The sequence below is a fragment of the Hyaena hyaena genome, unplaced genomic scaffold (assembly GCF_003009895.1).
Source record: "Hyaena hyaena isolate Hyena2069 unplaced genomic scaffold, ASM300989v1 scaffold_981, whole genome shotgun sequence".
Lineage (NCBI taxonomy): Eukaryota > Metazoa > Chordata > Mammalia > Carnivora > Hyaenidae > Hyaena > Hyaena hyaena.
The window spans coordinates 308,585-329,101 of NW_024081614.1; the positions used below are offsets into that span (position 1 = coordinate 308,585).

At 54.4% G+C, this 20,517-nt stretch overlaps 1 protein-coding gene across 2 annotated transcripts in view; it reads right to left on the minus strand.

Annotated features, from left to right (window-relative positions):
• Window positions 1–5,537: 5,537 nt before the first annotated feature.
• The window catches only part of PNLDC1 (PARN like, ribonuclease domain containing 1), a 21,071-nt gene continuing 6,091 nt past the window's right edge, over window positions 5,538–20,517 (minus strand). Inside the window, exons 8-19 of one of the 2 annotated variants that reach the window (XM_039221402.1) lie at window positions 19,851–19,927; window positions 19,576–19,719; window positions 19,024–19,093; window positions 16,948–17,033; window positions 15,525–15,580; window positions 9,691–9,755; window positions 9,220–9,273; window positions 8,991–9,033; window positions 7,460–7,526; window positions 6,980–7,155; window positions 6,780–6,878; window positions 5,538–5,792 (exon numbers count right to left, since the gene is read on the minus strand). In XM_039221402.1, the coding sequence (XP_039077333.1) occupies window positions 5,729–5,792; window positions 6,780–6,878; window positions 6,980–7,155; window positions 7,460–7,526; window positions 8,991–9,033; window positions 9,220–9,273; window positions 9,691–9,755; window positions 15,525–15,580; window positions 16,948–17,033; window positions 19,024–19,093; window positions 19,576–19,719; window positions 19,851–19,927 (1,001 nt within the window). In that variant the 3' untranslated portion in view covers window positions 5,538–5,728. Of the gene's footprint in view, window positions 5,793–6,779; window positions 6,879–6,979; window positions 7,156–7,426; window positions 7,527–8,990; window positions 9,034–9,219; window positions 9,274–9,690; window positions 9,756–15,524; window positions 15,581–16,947; window positions 17,034–19,023; window positions 19,094–19,575; window positions 19,720–19,850; window positions 19,928–20,517 lie in introns of both variants that reach the window. The other variant, XM_039221401.1, reaches the window with a different exon arrangement.

The following is a 20,517-nucleotide window of genomic DNA, read 5'->3' on the forward strand; positions in this document are numbered from 1 at the left end:
GCGTCCGACTTCGGCTCAGGCCATGATCTCAGGGTTCGTGGGTTCGAGCCCCGCGTCGGGCTCTGTGCCAACAGCTCAGAGCCTGGAGCCTGTTTCAGATTCTATGTCTCCCTCTCCCTCTGCCCCTTCCCTGCTCACACTATCTCTCTCTCTCAGAAATAAATAAAAACATTAAAAAATTAAAAAAAAAACTGAAGCATTCCTTGGACGATACACTAACCACATCACATCCTGCAAAAATGGAAGCACAGCCGCCCGGGAGGCACACGGGGCGCAGAACAAGTGAGGGGCCGGGCTGTGCAGCCGGAAAGAGCTCTGGTGGCAGAACCCAGCCAGCCTGGCCCCTCGATCCCACGCGGCCCAAGCCATCCCCTTCACACCTAAGCAGGAATTAGAACACAAACCGAGAAGCGCCTGGGTGACTCCATCAGTTAAACATCTGACTTCAGCTCAGGTCACAATCTCACAGTTCCAGAGTTCAAGCCCCGCGTCAGGCAATGCACTGACAGCTCGGAGCCTGGAGCCTGCTTCGGATTCTGTGTCTCCCTCTCTGCCCCTCCCCCATGATTGTGCTCTCTCTCTCTCTCTCTCTCTCTCTCTCTGTCCCCCTGGACAGAGCAGGCCAGGGGGTCCAGGTGGCAGCAGCATGGGCGCTGTGACCCTGCATTGCGAGCAGACTGGAACATTAAAAACATTAAAAAAATTAAAAAATAAAAATAAATAAAACTTAAGCTGGAGTTAAAGTACAAACCTAGGGTGCCTGGGTGGCTCCGTCCGTTAAGTGTCCAACTCTTGACTTCGGCTCAGGTTGTGATCTCACAGTTCTCGGGCTGGAGCCCCTGCATCAGGCTCTGTGCTGATGGTGTGGAGCCAGCTTAGGCTTCTGCCTCTCCTTCTCTCTGCCCCTCACCTGCTTGTGTGCGCTCACTCGTGCTCTCTCTCTCTCAAAATAAACTTAATATCAAAACTTAAAAAATAAAGAAATAACACCTGAGCCTTTCAAGACTTTCCCCATCCCCCACCCCCCGACCTCCCCATCCCCTGGTTTCAGTCCCCTGATAAAAGCATCACCAGGGCCTGAGCAGATGCTCCCTTCCCTACTTCCCAGCCCTCTGCTCCCGCCGCACCCACCTGGGCAGCCAGGCAGCCTGAGTTACCTGCCGCGCCCTTTCAGCTTGTGCCCACCTTTCTGTGCTTTCGTGGCCGCAGGCCCCAGCCAGGACTGGGACAGTGGTGCTCTGTGCTTAGCGAGTCCTTGTGGATGGAAGAATACGCACTCTAAGATTCGTACAGTGTGCACGCGTTTTAAAAAGCAAGTCCAAAATGATGTTAAGGTAGAGAGAGAATGAGTGACTTTTTCTTCTGTTCTCTGCAACATGTTTATTTTTAAAAACACATAGGGGTGCCTGGGTGGCTCAGTCAATTAAGCGTCCGACTTTGGCTCGGTTCGTGGGTTCGAGCCCTGCGTCGGGCTCTGTGCTGACAGCTCAGAGCCTGGAGCCTATGTCTCCCTGTCCCTTCTCCGCTCATGCGGTCTCTCAAGTGAATAAACTTTTTTTTTAAAAAAAAAAGCTAAAAAACTAAAAAATAAAAATGTATAAACTCCGGCTTTCATAGAGTTCAGGGCAGCACGTTTCGCACACGAGTGTGAGGCTCTCCAGGATCACACAGGCAGCAACCGTCAGTGCTTCTCCACACGGCTGAGGATGGGGCAGCAGGCAGGGCAGCTCCCTGGGACTCCTCGTTACAAGTTCATGGGCAAAAACGTCCACGCACTTGATAGAACAGCCAGAGCTCACTTGGGAGCCAGCTCCCGGGGGCTCCCGCTGAGCTGAGGATGCTGCTTCTCCTGGTGCCACTCTCACGCCCAGCTGGGGCCGTGCTCCTGGCAGTCAGAGCTCAGGCACTGGGGCCTACGTCTAGGGGGCCGGGCCACCATCCTGGGGAAGCAAGGACAGAGCAGGCCAGGGGGTCCAGGTGGCAGCAGCATGGGCGCTGTGACCCTGCATTGCGAGCAGACTGGAACAGGGTGGAGTGTAAACGACAGGCTAGGGCGCCCGACTGGCTCAGCTGGAAGAGCATGCAACTCGATCTCAGGGTCATGAGTTCAAGCCCCACCCCACACTAGGGGTACAGATTACTTCATAAAAACTTTTTTAAAAAATTAACCTAAAGCAGGCTGAGCCCAAGTCCCCCTGTGTTCTCTGTCCCAAATGTCAGGACCCCATCCTTCTCTCTATGTAAAGGGGCGAAGGCAAATGGTAGTAAGAGCTCAGGCAGTGGAGTTGGGGCGCATGCAGACCTGTGTGCGCCAGCTGCAAGGGCGGGGCCCCCAGCTGACACTGCGTAGGCACCGTGGTGTTCAAGAGACCCAGTGACAGCACAAGGCCACCAGCAGAGGCTGTGCTCACCACCCGCAAGCTCTGTGTCCACCAAAGCCTGCTTGATCGTCACCAGGTGGGGACACTAACACTCACCTAGTAGGACTGTGGGTCCTTAGTGACTGTCCTGCCGGAGAAGGTGGTGGCCAGGGTGACAGCCCCAGGGACGCCCATGTCCTCACCCCAGAGCCCGTGAAGATGGCGCCTTGTGTGGCAAAAGGGACTTAGTGTTTTAATTAGATTGCACTGGATTTTCAGACAAGTTTACAGAAAAATGACACCAGATGCTTCATGGTTAGAAAGTTACAGGCTTTGCTTTTTCCTTAGTCAAAAAGTGTTCCAGGGGCACCTGGGCAGCTCAGTTAAGCATCCGACTTTGGCTCAGGTTATGATCTCACGGTTTGTGGGTTCAAGCCCCACATCAGGCTCTGTGCTGACAGCTCAGAGCCTGGAACTTGCTTTGGATTCTGTGTCTCCCTCTCTCTCTGCCTCTCCCCTGATCATGTTCTCTCTCTGTCTCAGAAATAAACTATAAAAAAAATTTTTTTTTTTTTTTAAATCTCAGTGTTTAAACTACAAACAAGATTCAAACATTCTAAGAGCCAGGACTGGAGTCAAGCCACATCTACATGATCAGGACCCTGAGGGTCATCAGGACGGCCCTCGGCCAGGGCAATGTGAGGCTCCCACGTGTTGTTTTCCTCTTTGCAGAGGCAGAACCACGTCAGTTATGCAGAATAACAAGACTCCCTATTTTTTTTTTTTAAAGTTTATTTATTTTGAGAGAGGAGAGACTGAGCAGGGACAGGCAGAGGGGGAGGGGGGAGTGAGAATCCCAAGCAGGCTCTGCATTGTCAGCACAGAACCTGACTCGGGGCTTGAACCCATGAACCAGATGGTGACCTGAGCCAAAGTCAGGAGTCAGACACTTAACCGACCAAGCCCCCAGGTGCCCACAGACTCCACGTTTTTAAGGTGCCTCCGGGTACAGCACCAAAGAATTCAGACTCCACCTCAGGTAGCACAGAGGCTCCAGGCACAGGGAGCACCACAGAGCCGCACACGTTCTGCAGGCTGGAGCGGCCACCCGTGAGGGGACAGGCCAGGAGCCCCGGCACACGGCGCTCGGTGTTCCAACAGGCAGGATAAGCCCGAGCCCCGGTGGCGCCAGCCGGTCAGCAGAGATCCGGAACCTAGAGGGGGTGCCGGCTGAAGGGAGTCTCAGGGGCGAAGGGGAGGAGCCAGGCAGAGGGGAGGGGGGTGCCCCAAGTGGCCTACGGGACGGGACGGGAGCAAGCACGAAGGCCAGGGGCTCAGGGATACATATGCGGGACCCACGAAAGCCTCGCAGGGGAGGCGGCGGAGAGGGATACGTTCTGCAGAGCAGATGAGCGGGAGGCAGGCGGCCAGCTTGGCCCCAACCCAGGCCCTGCTGAAGGGAAAGGAGGGTCCAGAGCCCCAGGGAGAGGCAGGGGGGAGGGCAGAGCAGCTGGTTTACACTTTGCTTTGGAGTTTTCATTTCAGGATGGGAGACAGAACTACATGAAAACTTGGCACGAAGAGCTGGAGGAAGCAGGAGACAGCAGCAAAAAGCCCACCCGCTGGCATCCCAGGAACCCCCAAGTGGGGCGCATGGGCGGCTCAGGCAGTGAAGCATCCGACTTCGGCTCAGGTCATGATCACGTGGTTTGAGAGTTCAAGCCCCACATCGGGCTCCGTGCTGACAGCTCAGAGCCTGCCTGGGACTCTCTCCCCCGCTCTCTGCCCCTCCCCTACTGGCTCTCTTTCTCTCAGAATAAGGAAGAGAGGGAGGGAGGAAAGAACTCCAGAACCGGGAGCTAGAACCTGAGCAGTCGGGGACTCTGAGCAGCTCGCCGCCTCCGCCCCGCCACCGACAGCGTCCCCACGGTCCCATGGCAGAGCGCCACCGCCGGCAGACGTCCCACAGAAGGCGCATGCAGCAGGGGCGCGGTGAGACTTGCGAGCAGGTAGGAGGTAAAGTCACGACAGGGTGCCCCCCTCCCCCACCCCAGAGAACAGCTCCCAGCGCCCAGACCCTGCTCCAACCCCCAAAAGTCAAAACGGTCACTCCATACACTGACCTAAGCTTGTTCTCAGTCTCATGCTGGAGCACTGAATGTGGACCCCATCTAATTAGACTGGGCCACAGAAGCCCATGATAGAAAGGGGAGCTCTCCTCAGCGTATGCAAAGTGACATCCGATGGGGGGAGGAGAGGGGGTCCCACTAGGAGGCCTCGTGGACGTGGAAGAAGGGGTAAAACTTCCCTCAGGCTGCCGGAGAGCTCAGTTTCACTGGCCTGACCATGAGCTGCCCCGACCAAGGGATAGCACCTCATTGGTCACTCACATCCCTCAGGACAGGGAGCTCCCAAACTCACCATGGGGTGGCTGCCACCACTAACACACCTGTTATAATGAGAAAAAAACTGCACCCTCCCACCCCCATTTAGAAAGGCTTTGCTGAATCATAAGTGAAGTTCAAGGTTGAACCAACAGCCCAGCCAAGTTCTGAGAGAATAGCTACTCGTAAAGCTGACTGCCGTGTGGGTGTGGTGGGTATGGAGCTCTGCAGAGCAAACAAAATAACCTGAGTCTTCCTGGCCCCTCGGGGTACACAGCTGTGATATGCATAGGTTTTGTTTCTGGATAGGTTTTCTGGTTTTTTATTTTTTTGAGAGCAAGTGAGCAAGCCAGAGAGGGCCAGAGAGACTGGGAGGGAGGGAATCCCAAGCAGGCTCCACACTGTCAGCACAGAGCCCAACACGGGGCTCGAACCCATGAACTGTGAGATCATGGCCTGAGCCAAAACCAAGAGTTGGACACTTAACTGACTGGGCCACCCAGGTGCCCCCCCCACCGCGGGTAAGTCTTATTTCTGAAGTGAATGTTCAACATTTTATAAGCCATAAGATGTTATCAAAACATCACAAATGCACATGGACACTTACACCATTTCCCAGATTTAAACCCCAACCAGCCTATTGGCCAAGAATTCCTCTCCCAGAAATAACATGGCCCTTTGTTCACCCAGCGTTCAGTGCTGGTTGTCACTGCATGAGACCCTCCAGAACATTCATTAAGCTCCCAGAGGTGGGCACATCTCCCCATTTATGAAAAGTTCAGGTCACAAAAAGTTCCACATCTAAGGATTTTTTTTTATTATCGAGAATAGTTACAGAATTTCACATTCAAAACAAAGTTCCCCACAAGGACCCCATAGATCAGTCTGCCCAGAAAGATACTCTTTCCACAGAGGCCCCAGGAGCCCCACACGGACCACGGTCGACGGGTGGCGCAGAGGCGGGACAGAGGCGGCAGGCCACGCTCAGGGGTCAGGTCGTCCGAGGACAAGAGCCAGGAGCGCCCAGGTGGCCACCACGCCGCACACTCTGCAAGACAGAGCGAGCACCAGTCAGCGGGGCCGGCCACGTACGCACTGGCGGGCATGGAGGCCCAGCACGCAGACCCCTGCCTGCTGACCAGACTCCCCATCTTCCCGTCACTTCCCCAGCGGGAGCTTCTGCCGTCAGCCTAGAAGGGCTCCGAGACCCACACAGACCAGCCATGCTGGTGGTTTACGTCAGAGGTTGGCGGGCAGAAGGAAGACGGCCAGGGAGCCAAGCTTCAAGCACGCCGTTTTCTATACGCACGGCTCCCAACCAGCAAGCCGAGACCCTCGCAAAGAAGCCTCATCCCTCAGTTACACAGGCCGAAAACCCAGATTCAAACTCGACCCTGCTCCAGTCTGCCCAGGATCCGCCTTCAGCACCACCACCCCCACCCCGGTCACCATACAGTCCGAGCCCCAAGCCGACAGTGTGCCCGCCTGGCTCCCCCACTTCCTCCCCGGCCCTCCGTGTCCCCTGCAGTCTGCGTCCCACCCCTGCGATAAACCCCAGGCCGCCCGCAGCCCTCCCCCAGATTGGGCCCACGGACCGTCCATTCTCTTCTCAGGGCCCCTCCTGAGGGCCTCTGCCCGCTGCCTGGACAGGTATTCCCCGTGCTCCGCCTGACTCGTTCCCTCACCTCCTTGGAGTCTTTCATGGGGTCCCACCTTCTCCTTTACCCATCTGCCCCTCTCTGGCCCCCACTCCCACCTCCTGAGCTGCTCTGGTTTTTAACAGACACCTGTCACCTGATCTATCGTGCAGTTCACTTGCTTGTTACCCCCCGCCCCCCGGAGTGGGACTTCCAGGACGGCAAGGGTTTGTCTTACTCGCAGATGAAGGCCTAGAACCCACGCCAGTGCCCAACATAGCGGACATTTAATAAAGCCCTGTCCGGGCTTCCTGAACAACCACACCAGCTAGCCCGTGAACCTGCTCCGCTCAGGGCCAGCGGGGGCCGCAGGCCAGCCCAGAGACCAGGCCACTTACTGTAACAAGCAGTTGATGTTCGGGGAGTGCCTCCAGTAGCGGTACAGGGAGACCTGCAGCGTGGGGTGGGCCCGGTACTCCCTCAGGATGCTCCGCGCGCTGCCAAAAGACGGGTTGATCAGGCGTGCAAGTGTCAGACCTGCTCCTCTGGGACCGGGCAGCTGCGGGCTGGGAGGGCGGGCGAGAACCGAGGCACCTACTCCTTGAACTTATTGGTCAAGAGCAGAAACTGGCTCCGTGAGAGTCGCCGGACGTCAAACTTGCAGAGATTCTGAAACTCACGATAGACTTGCTGCTCGCTGACCCCAGGCCACCTCCGGACGCTGAGGAGGAGGATGGGAGGCCGGATACTGGGGTAGTCGGGACCAGAAAAGTTCTAGAAGACGGGGAGAAGAACGGAGGAGGTTTTCTGCCATTCCTACTGGCAAACTACCTGGTTTGAAGATCCTGAGAGAGGCTGGGAAGGGCTCTGTCCGGGCTGGGAGGGGGAAGGAAGGAACGAGCGCGTCCACGTCGGGTTTGGGCAGGAGACACAGGAGAACGAGCCTAGCAGGGCAGGAGCACCCCACTCTGAGGGATCCCCGACAACCAGGCTGCTCCCCGCACACGGCTCTGAGTAGGGAAGGGGCGAAACAAAAGCTACTCACAATCTTAGGGACCCCGGCTCGGATAAGATTCACCTGGTTCACGTAGGGGGCCAGCACATCGAGGTACAGAGGGAAGGACGGCTCAGGCAGGGAGCCCGCTCTACGGGGACAGAGAAAAGCCCAGGGCACTCAGGCACGCCAGCCGTCGCGCACAGGTCCTGGGCCACAGCTAAGGGTCTGGTGACAACAGGGCAGGGCGCTGCCTCGGACCTTCCTCCCTCCTAGTCCGCGCCCCCCCCCCCCCCCCCCCCCCCCCCCCCCGCCGACCAATCTCGCAGCCCTCCCTCCGGGCTCAGGCCAGAGCAGAACCTCCACTTTGGTGAAGACCCCTTGACAGACGTTAGCAATGGGCTCAGAATTCGTGAGAGGCCGCTGACACCAGGTCCACTTTATTGTCCCGTGAGGGGACCATCAGCCATGATTCCAAACGGCCGTCCCTAGCCCACCGCACCCTGCCTCTGTCCAGACACTCCCAGACACCGGAGCACAGGTCCATGAGAGCGCAGGCCTCGGAGCCAGGCAGGCCCGGGCAGCCGCAGAGCCTCCCTAGACCTGGGAGGGTTTTTGAGGTCACGAGGAGTAGATCAAATGAAAGGATGTAAGGCACTCAGGTGCCGCCTCTGGACACTGAGGAGGAGGGTGGGAGGTCAGACACTGGGGTAGTCTGGACCAGAAAAGTTCTAGAAGATGGGGAGAAGGACAGAGGAGATTTTCTGCCATTCCTGTTAGCGGCCTTTGCCATCTGGCACGTGGGGACCTCCCGGTGAGCGCTTAGATGCTGTCAGAGCACCAGGAACAACAAGAGGGGGCAGACTTCTCACTTAAGGTAGAAGCCTCGCATCAATAGGTCCTGGAGGATTTCCAGGCATAATGTCCACTACTAAGACGGACAAACATAAGGACCAAGGTTAATAGATTAGTCCAAAGTTATTAGTTTCACTAGTCCGGAAAGGTTTCCACGTCAGCCTCAGGGACCCGGTCACAGTTCTGATGAGCTCTGTCACCTGGCCCAAATCCTACCTGACAGACAGACACCCCAGACGGTGCTACAGAACCCGTACTGCACATGTGGCCTCAGCGCCTACGAGCCGAGGCTGGAAGCATCAGGGATGGTGTTGCCGCGGGGAAACGCATTCCACTTTGGGGTTTTAGGAACTCTTTCCTAAATGCCCGATTCCGAGTCACTCCCCTTCTCCCCAGCCTGACTGCCTGGACCCCAAGGAGGTGTCCCTTATCGGCCTGAACACTTAGCCCTCCTACCTCACTGTGACAGACGTGGTGACGAGGAACAGGCAGGGAACCACACCAGGAGGCCCAGAGGCAGGGGTCAGGACCCACAGCAGACCTTACTGCCGCGGCCTCCCGGCACGTGACTCTTCCCAGCGGCAGGACAAGGGCCCAGGACCAGCCGGAAAGGCCACCCTGGGGAGGAAGGCTGCATCCCCGTCAGGGACTGGGTTTACACAACGTGCCACGTGCACCGTCTGTGGGAGAGCCGCGGGGCCCTGGCGCTCTAAGCTCACAGCGAACCCTGTCCCCGTAACAGGAGGGAAGGAGCACTCACCCACGTACTCTCCACAGGAGCAGATGTGCCACTTTCAAAAGAACTGGGGAGAAAATGCTAGAGATCTAACAGACGTCCAAGCTCAACCGGCTCCCCGTATCAAAGCATACAAAGTCGTGCTTTGTTACATGCAACCCACCTGGAAACGAATGGAGAGCCCCGGGATGGTGGGGGGATCATCCCAAAGAAAGCATGAGCCGCCCCCATGTGAAACGACAGCAACTCTCACCTGAGCCACAGAGGAAAGCGTCGTACGCAGCCTCGTGTGGGTACTTGGTCTCAGCTGAAGCCGTGTTCCAGAGGCAGGCGAGAGTTGGGCGGCGGTCAGTTCACAGCCTGGACAAGGGGCCTCTTCCCCACCCGGCTCCACACCATGGGGGCCACACTCACTCATACCACCACCAACCAGAGAGGGGCGTGCCCTTCTCCCCACCACACCCACCGTCTCCCTGGGTCCCCCCACAGCAGGAAGCGGAGGCCAAGAGCTGCCCCATAGGTTAGGCACACGTCAAAGGGGAGAAGATGCCCCCGGGGGGTCGTGAAGCCTTCTGGGGGGTGGGTCACATGGAGCACACACAGGAAAATGATGAAGCACCCCGTGTGACCCTCCCACACACCGGCCCACGGGGAGACCAGGGCGTAGCGCCGGCACCTCACTCCTCGGCCGACTGTGGGGCGGCTCTGGCTCACAGGAACATACCGTATTTTTCGCACTTGCTTGCGTGAATAATCACTGGCCCAGAATTCTTGGTAGGATTCAAGTCACTAGTACAGAAGAAAAACAGCATAAAGCACAGTCACTGAGGGGCACCTGGGTGGCTCAGTCAGTTAGGCACTCGCTTTCAGCTCAGGTCATGATCCCACAGCTCATGGATTCGAGCCCCACACTGGGCTCTATGCTGACAGTTCAGAGCCTAGAGCCTGCTTCAGGTTCGGTGTCCCCCTCTCAAAAGTAAACATTAAAAAAGATTTTAAAAAGCAGCCACTGAAAATCAGCCCTTCTTGGTCTCTCCTCACCATCTTAAATTAATACAAATAAAAGTGTCCTCAAGACTGGGGTGTCTTCTTTAAAGGAACAAGGCACAGATCCAGGAATGGGCGGAGAGGGTCTCAGGAAGCAGGCAGCAGGGCTGAAGAAGCAGAGCGGGAGGCCGCCGCCAGGTGGCTCCGAGCATCGTCCACACGCTTAGCCTGGGCCGGGGAACTGGGTAACGTCGACACTGGCTCTGGGCAGGAAGCGTGCAGCCCGCAGCCCAAGGACATGGACAGAGCTGGTCCTGTTCCTTCAGCGCCCGAGGCACCAACAGGGCACTGGAGCCTACGGAGACCACGGGCAGGAGGGACGGAAGGCTTCCTGAAGGAGGCGGCACTCCAGGAGTCCCGAGTCACAGGAACTCGCTTGGCTGAAGGGATGGGGAGGCGTCTGGCATCTCGCACACAGAGGTGGCACAAAGGCAGTGAGGGAAAGGGAGCGAGGCCTGACCTGTGTGTGTGGCTGGAACCCCTGAGGGAAAGGCAGGGGCCAGTGAAAGAGCTCATGTGTCGGCAGGGGGGCAGGGGGGCAGGGGGGCAGAGGTGCTGGAGGAACATCAGGAAGGCAGAGGAGAAACATGGCCCAGTCAAGTTCACATTCTAGAAGATCACTTGAACAGCAGGGGGAAATGAAGTAGGACAGGCCACGGGGTTCCCATGGGGTTCCCATGGGGTTCCCACAGGGTTGCCACCATCCTTGGAACAAAAAATAAAGACTGGGGGGCACCCGGGTGGCTCAGTCAGTTAAGTGCTGGGCTTCATCTCAGGTCATGATCTCACGGTTTGTGGGTTCAAGCCCTGCACCAGGCTCTGTGCTGACAGCTCAGAGCTTGCAGCCTGCTTCAGATGGTGTCTCCCTCTCTCTCTGCCCCTCCCTTGATCGTGCTCTGTCTCTCTCACTCTCAAAAATAAACGTTAAAAATTTTTTTTAAAAAGAAAATAAACATGAAAGAAAAGACTGGGGCAAAGGCGGTGATCCTGGGAATGCAGAGAAGGGCAGATCGGAGCGTAGACCTCCAAGGGGGAAGCAGAGCAGCCCCCCCACGCTGGTGCGTCCCCCCAGCAGGCTCCCAGGCCACAGGGGTCAGGGCTGTGAGGGGAAGTGGGAGCCACCGCGGCTGCAGGTCGGGCCTGGCCATTCACTCTCTCCAGTGTCGGGGGCGCGCCCACCCGCACCGCTGCAGGCCCCCCAGAAACGTCAGGGCATCAGGGTGAGGAAGGAAGGAAAAGCCTGTTCTGCTGGGGCTTCTCACTCCATTTGGAAAGAGATGGAAACAAGTTAAACCCTGGCCACCAGAAACCACCACACACTTCAACAGCCGCAGGTATTTTACCTGCTTCCTGCCCCTCTAGACAGGGCTCAGCCTCAGCCCCAGGAGCACGTGGGCCTGGGGAGTTCTTTGCCGTGGGGGGTGGTCCGGCACATCCCCACGTCTACCCGCCAGATGCCAGTACAACCTCCCCCTCCCCCTGTTGTAACAACTAAAAAGATGTGTCCTGGGGAGTAAAATCCCCCCCGCCCCCATCAAGTATCCCCTGCTCTATGAACAGCTACAAAACAAAACAAACAAAAAATGCCCTCCTTACCTATTTAGGACTTCATAGACTTCCGAAAGATTTGAAACCCTTGGGAAATTCAGTTCCTAGAATTATGGAAAACAAGTCAGGGAGAATAAAACTTGTGCTTTTGTTATCCATCTGGGGACTACCCTTGGAAAGGGCCATGGAAAGGACCTGGAAAGTAATTCCCATAAACCCCTCTTTCTATTCAAACAGAAGGGTCTTCATCCCTTGATTAGGGCCCTAGCATCCTTGGATTTTCTAGAAGGTACCCTATAACCTAGGCTAGAAAAACTGCAATAACTCCCACCACCTTCCTACAAAGGCACGGGTTTCAGGGATTCTATAAACGTACGCCTCCAAGCCACTAGACCATGGCCAAGGACACACATGTGGACACCGGGCACTCTAAGAACCAGAGAGCCTTGGGCAATCCCAGGTCACCCCAAGCTCCGCTCTGCTTATGTGGCAAGGAGAACATACGGGTCCCCTCCAGTAAGCCCACACCCTTCCTGCTTCACCCAGGGCTGTCACAGGGAGACACGTGTGAAAGAGCTAGAAACCAGGGAGGTACAAATGACAAACGCGGCTCTGGGCAAAGGGGTGCCAAGTAACCCAGCGCCTTTTTTGTAGCTCCCCCACGGACTAGTTAGGTGACCGGCCTCGGGCTTTAAAGTGCTGACCTGACTCCCCTTGCTCTGCCCCTCAGTTTAAGTTCTAGGCAACATTTAGGCCAGTGGGGTGCCTCCCTTCTCCATGTGCAACTCATACCCAGACTGCACGACAGAAGCCGCCTGGGAGCTCTGGACACACCACCCTGCCCCCAGCCCTCTAAACCATAGGATGCTGGTGGTGGGGCCCGGATGTGGGGATTTGGCTTCCCAGGTGATGGTGATATGCCCAGGGTGGGAACCCAGGACCTTACTGCTCAGCACAGATGGTTAACATTTCCCAGAGCCTCCCCCACCCTGTTGAGCAGGCTGCTGATACTCATCATGCATAGATCAAGCTCTAGAACAGACTGTTCTGTGGCGTGCCTCAGATCAGACAAGCTACATACAACTCCGTCAAAATATGGGAACTTGAATGAGGGAAGGAAAAAACTCATAAGCGAAGAGGATAATCCGATGCTACACAAAGGAAGCCAATACTGGTTGTAAAACAGGAGAGAAAGGTTCAAGGAACCATTCAAGAAAAAGACAGAGTGGGGGCACCTGCGTGGCTCAGTCAGTTAAGGGTCTGACTTTGGCTGAGCTCATGATCTCAGTTTGTGGGTTCAAGCCCCGCGTTGGGCTGTGTGCTGACAGTGCGGAGCCTACTTGGGATTCTGTCTCTCCCGCTCTCTCTGCGCTTTGCTTTCCGGCTTGCACTCTGACGAGCGCACGCTCTGAGTAAACATACTTGAAAGAGAAGTAAAGTGTGACCGGGACAAAGCAAACCCATTCATTACCTTCCAGATGTCCTTCGTCACATTCTTGGTGTCAATGAGAACAGGAAATAGGTTGTGGATATTCAGCTTAAATTGATCATAGCTTTCTGAGGCAAAAACACCAGATAGAAGGGAGTTTGTAGATTAAAAATGGGAAGGAAGATTCTCCAACCTAGCTTGTCGCCAATGCTAATTAACAAACAAGGCAAGCAAAACAGGACAAAACTGGAATTAAAATATCCTTCCTCCTAATCACGGAGGATTTGTAAATCTCAAACCAACCTGCCACCACCTTTCATGGTGGTGAAAGCCAGATGGTTTTCCATTAAATTCAGGATATGGTCTACTGTCGATATTAGTTAATGTAGTTTGCAAAGTTCTAGCCAGTGGACACAGGGAAAAAGAAATGTTATTGAAAAGCGGGTATGAAATGGTCGTCTGTAAGGGGCTGTTCAGAGAAAATCTGAGAAAAAAAATCAACTAAAAATTTTAAATGCCCAGATTTTCTTCAAAAAGGAAAAAAGAGGGGCACCTGGGTGGCTTAGTCGGTTAAGCGTCCGACTTTCGCTTAGGTCATGATCTCGCGGTTCGTGGGTTCAAGCCCCGTGTCGGACTCTGAGCTGACTGACAGCTCAGAGCCTGGAGCCTGTTTCAGTCTGTGACTCCCTCTCTCTCTGACCCTCCCCTGCTCATTCTGTCTCTCTCTCCTAGAAATAAAAAAAAAAAAAAAAGGAAAAAAGAAAATCAAGCTATCAATTGGTACATTTATCAAAATATAACTCTGTATAGAATTTAAAGAGATTTATTGCAAAAATAAACCAAAGCCAAGCCCGCTCTCCTCTTCCCGCTCCCCAGGCAAGCACTTTCCATTCTTTCCCTGGGTGTTGGTGCCCAGGTCTCTCAAAAGACGAGGGGCGCCTGGGTGGTTCAGTCAGTTAAGCGTCTGGTCATGATCTCATCGTTCATGGGGTTCGAGCCCCGCATCGGGCTCTGTGCTGACAGCAAACTCAGAGCCTGGAGCCTGCTTCAGATTCTGTGTCTCCCTCTCTCTGACCCTCCCCTGCTCGCGTTGTGTCTCTCTCAAAAATAAACAAACATTGAAAAAAAAAAAAAAAGACACTGTGCTGCTGGAACTTCCCCAGTGTTGTAACAGCCACCTGACTGCCCACCAGGTGAGAGTCTCATCCCTGGCCCTGCCCACTCCCCCCTCCCACTTTCACAGGGTCCAGGCTGTGGTCTCCAATCTCTCCTTTCTCACCCAGCTTCTGTTCTCCCAGCAATTCTGTTTTGTCGTCTTTGTTTTTCTGGTCAGTGCTTATTAATTTTACCCCTACTCCTCTCTCAATCCTCTGTGCTCAAACTGAGGTGCTTTATCATTTCCGGGGGAACCTTAGAACCCTCCCACCCTTCTAATCTAGATAACGTGCGCTATTTAACCCCCCAGTACTAGGGTGTCAGTACTATTGTTACCCACATCTTATAGGCAGGGAAACCGAGAAAGCATGTTGCTGGAGCGAACACGCACTGCGGGGGGGGGGGGGGGGGGGCCCTAGCAGGTCTCTCCAGTCACAGCTTTCAACAGACNGGGGTTCCCATGGGGTTCCCACAGGGTTGCCACCATCCTTGGAACAAAAAATAAAGACTGGGGGGCACCCGGGTGGCTCAGTCAGTTAAGTGCTGGGCTTCATCTCAGGTCATGATCTCACGGTTTGTGGGTTCAAGCCCTGCACCAGGCTCTGTGCTGACAGCTCAGAGCTTGCAGCCTGCTTCAGATGGTGTCTCCCTCTCTCTCTGCCCCTCCCTTGATCGTGCTCTGTCTCTCTCACTCTCAAAAATAAACGTTAAAAATTTTTTTTAAAAAGAAAATAAACATGAAAGAAAAGACTGGGGCAAAGGCGGTGATCCTGGGAATGCAGAGAAGGGCAGATCGGAGCGTAGACCTCCAAGGGGGAAGCAGAGCAGCCCCCCCACGCTGGTGCGTCCCCCCAGCAGGCTCCCAGGCCACAGGGGTCAGGGCTGTGAGGGGAAGTGGGAGCCACCGCGGCTGCAGGTCGGGCCTGGCCATTCACTCTCTCCAGTGTCGGGGGCGCGCCCACCCGCACCGCTGCAGGCCCCCCAGAAACGTCAGGGCATCAGGGTGAGGAAGGAAGGAAAAGCCTGTTCTGCTGGGGCTTCTCACTCCATTTGGAAAGAGATGGAAACAAGTTAAACCCTGGCCACCAGAAACCACCACACACTTCAACAGCCGCAGGTATTTTACCTGCTTCCTGCCCCTCTAGACAGGGCTCAGCCTCAGCCCCAGGAGCACGTGGGCCTGGGGAGTTCTTTGCCGTGGGGGGTGGTCCGGCACATCCCCACGTCTACCCGCCAGATGCCAGTACAACCTCCCCCTCCCCCTGTTGTAACAACTAAAAAGATGTGTCCTGGGGAGTAAAATCCCCCCCGCCCCCATCAAGTATCCCCTGCTCTATGAACAGCTACAAAACAAAACAAACAAAAAATGCCCTCCTTACCTATTTAGGACTTCATAGACTTCCGAAAGATTTGAAACCCTTGGGAAATTCAGTTCCTAGAATTATGGAAAACAAGTCAGGGAGAATAAAACTTGTGCTTTTGTTATCCATCTGGGGACTACCCTTGGAAAGGGCCATGGAAAGGACCTGGAAAGTAATTCCCATAAACCCCTCTTTCTATTCAAACAGAAGGGTCTTCATCCCTTGATTAGGGCCCTAGCATCCTTGGATTTTCTAGAAGGTACCCTATAACCTAGGCTAGAAAAACTGCAATAACTCCCACCACCTTCCTACAAAGGCACGGGTTTCAGGGATTCTATAAACGTACGCCTCCAAGCCACTAGACCATGGCCAAGGACACACATGTGGACACCGGGCACTCTAAGAACCAGAGAGCCTTGGGCAATCCCAGGTCACCCCAAGCTCCGCTCTGCTTATGTGGCAAGGAGAACATACGGGTCCCCTCCAGTAAGCCCACACCCTTCCTGCTTCACCCAGGGCTGTCACAGGGAGACACGTGTGAAAGAGCTAGAAACCAGGGAGGTACAAATGACAAACGCGGCTCTGGGCAAAGGGGTGCCAAGTAACCCAGCGCCTTTTTTGTAGCTCCCCCACGGACTAGTTAGGTGACCGGCCTCGGGCTTTAAAGTGCTGACCTGACTCCCCTTGCTCTGCCCCTCAGTTTAAGTTCTAGGCAACATTTAGGCCAGTGGGGTGCCTCCCTTCTCCATGTGCAACTCATACCCAGACTGCACGACAGAAGCCGCCTGGGAGCTCTGGACACACCACCCTGCCCCCAGCCCTCTAAACCATAGGATGCTGGTGGTGGGGCCCGGATGTGGGGATTTGGCTTCCCAGGTGATGGTGATATGCCCAGGGTGGGAACCCAGGACCTTACTGCTCAGCACAGATGGTTAACATTTCCCAGAGCCTCCCCCACCCTGTTGAGCAGGCTGCTGATACTCATCATGCATAGATCAAGCTCTAGAACAGACTGTTCTGTGGCGTGCCTCAGATCAGACAAGCTACATACAACTCCGTCAAAATATGGGAACTTGAATGAGGGAAGGAAAAAACTCATAAGCGAAGAGGATAATCCGATGCTACACAAAGGAAGCCAATACTGGTTGTAAAACAGGAGAGAAAGGTTCAAGGAACCATTCAAGAAAAAGACAGAGTGGGGGCACCTGCGTGGCTCAGTCAGTTAAGGGTCTGACTTTGGCTGAGCTCATGATCTCAGTTTGTGGGTTCAAGCCCCGCGTTGGGCTGTGTGCTGACAGTGCGGAGCCTACTTGGGATTCTGTCTCTCCCGCTCTCTCTGCGCTTTGCTTTCCGGCTTGCACTCTGACGAGCGCACGCTCTGAGTAAACATACTTGAAAGAGAAGTAAAGTGTGACCGGGACAAAGCAAACCCATTCATTACCTTCCAGATGTCCTTCGTCACATTCTTGGTGTCAATGAGAACAGGAAATAGGTTGTGGATATTCAGCTTAAATTGATCATAGCTTTCTGAGGCAAAAACACCAGATAGAAGGGAGTTTGTAGATTAAAAATGGGAAGGAAGATTCTCCAACCTAGCTTGTCGCCAATGCTAATTAACAAACAAGGCAAGCAAAACAGGACAAAACTGGAATTAAAATATCCTTCCTCCTAATCACGGAGGATTTGTAAATCTCAAACCAACCTGCCACCACCTTTCATGGTGGTGAAAGCCAGATGGTTTTCCATTAAATTCAGGATATGGTCTACTGTCGATATTAGTTAATGTAGTTTGCAAAGTTCTAGCCAGTGGACACAGGGAAAAAGAAATGTTATTGAAAAGCGGGTATGAAATGGTCGTCTGTAAGGGGCTGTTCAGAGAAAATCTGAGAAAAAAAATCAACTAAAAATTTTAAATGCCCAGATTTTCTTCAAAAAGGAAAAAAGAGGGGCACCTGGGTGGCTTAGTCGGTTAAGCGTCCGACTTTCGCTTAGGTCATGATCTCGCGGTTCGTGGGTTCAAGCCCCGTGTCGGACTCTGAGCTGACTGACAGCTCAGAGCCTGGAGCCTGTTTCAGTCTGTGACTCCCTCTCTCTCTGACCCTCCCCTGCTCATTCTGTCTCTCTCTCCTAGAAATAAAAAAAAAAAAAAAAGGAAAAAAGAAAATCAAGCTATCAATTGGTACATTTATCAAAATATAACTCTGTATAGAATTTAAAGAGATTTATTGCAAAAATAAACCAAAGCCAAGCCCGCTCTCCTCTTCCCGCTCCCCAGGCAAGCACTTTCCATTCTTTCCCTGGGTGTTGGTGCCCAGGTCTCTCAAAAGACGAGGGGCGCCTGGGTGGTTCAGTCAGTTAAGCGTCTGGTCATGATCTCATCGTTCATGGGGTTCGAGCCCCGCATCGGGCTCTGTGCTGACAGCAAACTCAGAGCCTGGAGCCTGCTTCAGATTCTGTGTCTCCCTCTCTCTGACCCTCCCCTGCTCGCGTTGTGTCTCTCTCAAAAATAAACAAACATTGAAAAAAAAAAAAAAAGACACTGTGCTGCTGGAACTTCCCCAGTGTTGTAACAGCCACCTGACTGCCCACCAGGTGAGAGTCTCATCCCTGGCCCTGCCCACTCCCCCCTCCCACTTTCACAGGGTCCAGGCTGTGGTCTCCAATCTCTCCTTTCTCACCCAGCTTCTGTTCTCCCAGCAATTCTGTTTTGTCGTCTTTGTTTTTCTGGTCAGTGCTTATTAATTTTACCCCTACTCCTCTCTCAATCCTCTGTGCTCAAACTGAGGTGCTTTATCATTTCCGGGGGAACCTTAGAACCCTCCCACCCTTCTAATCTAGATAACGTGCGCTATTTAACCCCCCAGTACTAGGGTGTCAGTACTATTGTTACCCACATCTTATAGGCAGGGAAACCGAGAAAGCATGTTGCTGGAGCGAACACGCACTGGGGGGGGGGGGGGGGTGGCGCTAGCAGGTCTCTCCAGTCACAGCTTTCAACAGACACGTTACACTGTCGTACATCCAATGAGGGCATCAGTCACGGAAAAGGATGGCACAGCCGCAAGTCAAGGCCATACAGCCATTGGAATGACGTTAGGTTAACGGCATAAATGCTTCGGGTAAGTGGGGAAAAAAGCCAAACATGAAGTCAAATACGTAGTGTGATCAAATATGTGTGAAGTCCCAGAGGGAAAAAAGTCAAAGTGTTAGGATCGTAACTGAGATCGACGGCAGCTTCTCTCCTGCTCACATTTCTGATTCTGTGAGGTTTCACGCAATGGTAAATGACAAGTGCCATTGGAGGGGGGGGAGGGGAGTATCAACCCAAATGTGAGTCTTTCTGCGGGAAAGCCACCTGGCTTCCACTCGGGGAAACGGGAACAGGCACAGATCTGCCAGACTTCTCTGGAGGCCTGCGGGTCCCGGGGAAGGGTACGTGGAGGGGCTACTCTGGGGCGGGACTGTGGCCCAAACCCTCCCCCCGGAGGTGAAGACTGGAAGGGGGGCGTGCCCATACCTGGGAGCGGCCGGAAGAACTTCTCGTGCAGATGCAGCAAGTCCATCATCATGTTGTGGCCCACTAAGGGCTACTTGGAGGAATCAACAGGCAGCAGAGAGGAGGTTTAGAAACAGACGTTCCCAGGTCAACACTCTCCCGCAAGGGGGCAGCTTCAGAGCCCGCTGCGGTCCTGCCACCCGGTGTCCCCCCCACCCCCGCCATGAAAAGTGGCCCCGATGCTCAAATGCCAGAAACACGACAAGCAGCGTCGGGGAGGGATGTGGGGCAGAGTCCACACCGAGGGGCTAAACTGAAGCAGTTCCCCAAGCGGTTCCAGGTCAGCGAGTCGTGACATGGGGACAGGAACCACAGTGTTTTATACGGACCCTCTGTCCCCGCTTAACCCATCACAGTTCGGGGAAGCAGGTGAGATCCATAAAGCCGGTTATCAGCAAGAAAACAAACCACTTCGATCTCAAGGCAGCTGCCTTTTGTCAGAGGACCCAGCGTATTTCTACGGTCAGAAATACAAAAGACTGCTGGATGCCGAGAAGAGGTTTTCTCCCCTACCTTCTGGGCTTTCACCAGCATCTGGAAAAACACAGAAAAACCCCTCGCAGAGAGAAGAATCTTCTCCTTCCAACAGCTCTCTCGATCACAGGAGGTGTTCTCAAGATACCAGCGATGCTGCTTACTCACTTTTTTCACTATTATCTGAGACAAAAGTAGAGACAAGTTCTCTGAACCCTGGGTTCTTCGGGACGTAGCCACAATCTCAAAAGGAGAGGGGGAAGGGCAAGAGAAAGCCTTCCACGGAGGCCGCCCACCCCCAGGTGTGAACTCACCCCCTGGTCTCTCAGGACCGTCCAGATGTCAGGGAGGGCCTGCCTCAGCACCAGCTGGATCTCAAAGGCCTGGAAGCCTGCGACAAGGAGACACCAGGCTTGCACTGAACCACCGCAGACGATGGCTCACCTTCCCCTCAAGAGAAGGAATGGAAGTTGAGAGCCACGTGGAGCAAATGGAGCCCTGGGAGGTGCCTCAGCCCAGATGCCCACAGGACAGGGACGACACAGCATCCACATCCATTCTCAAAGCTGATCTCAGGGCCACTCTCACACTGAGGACCCTGAAGGGTATTTGTGTGGGGGTTACAGCTATCGCCAGCCACCATGTTAGCACACTACGGTACGGGTCCTCAAGTCCACTTTCAAAATAATAAACCCAGTGGTGCCTGGGTGGCGCGTCCAACTTCGGCTCAGGTCATCATCTCTGCATTGGGCTCTGTGATGACAATGCAGAGCCTGCTTTGGATTCTCTGTCTCCCTCTCTCTGCCCCTCCCCTGCTCATGCTCTTTCTCTCAAAAATAAGTATCTTAAAAAAAAAAAAAAGGGGGCACCTGGGTGGCTCAGTCGGTTAAGCGTCCGACTTCGGCTCAGGTCATGATCTTACAGTCTGTGGGTTCGAGCCCCGCGTCGGGCTCTGTGCTGACAACTCAGCTTGGAGCCTGC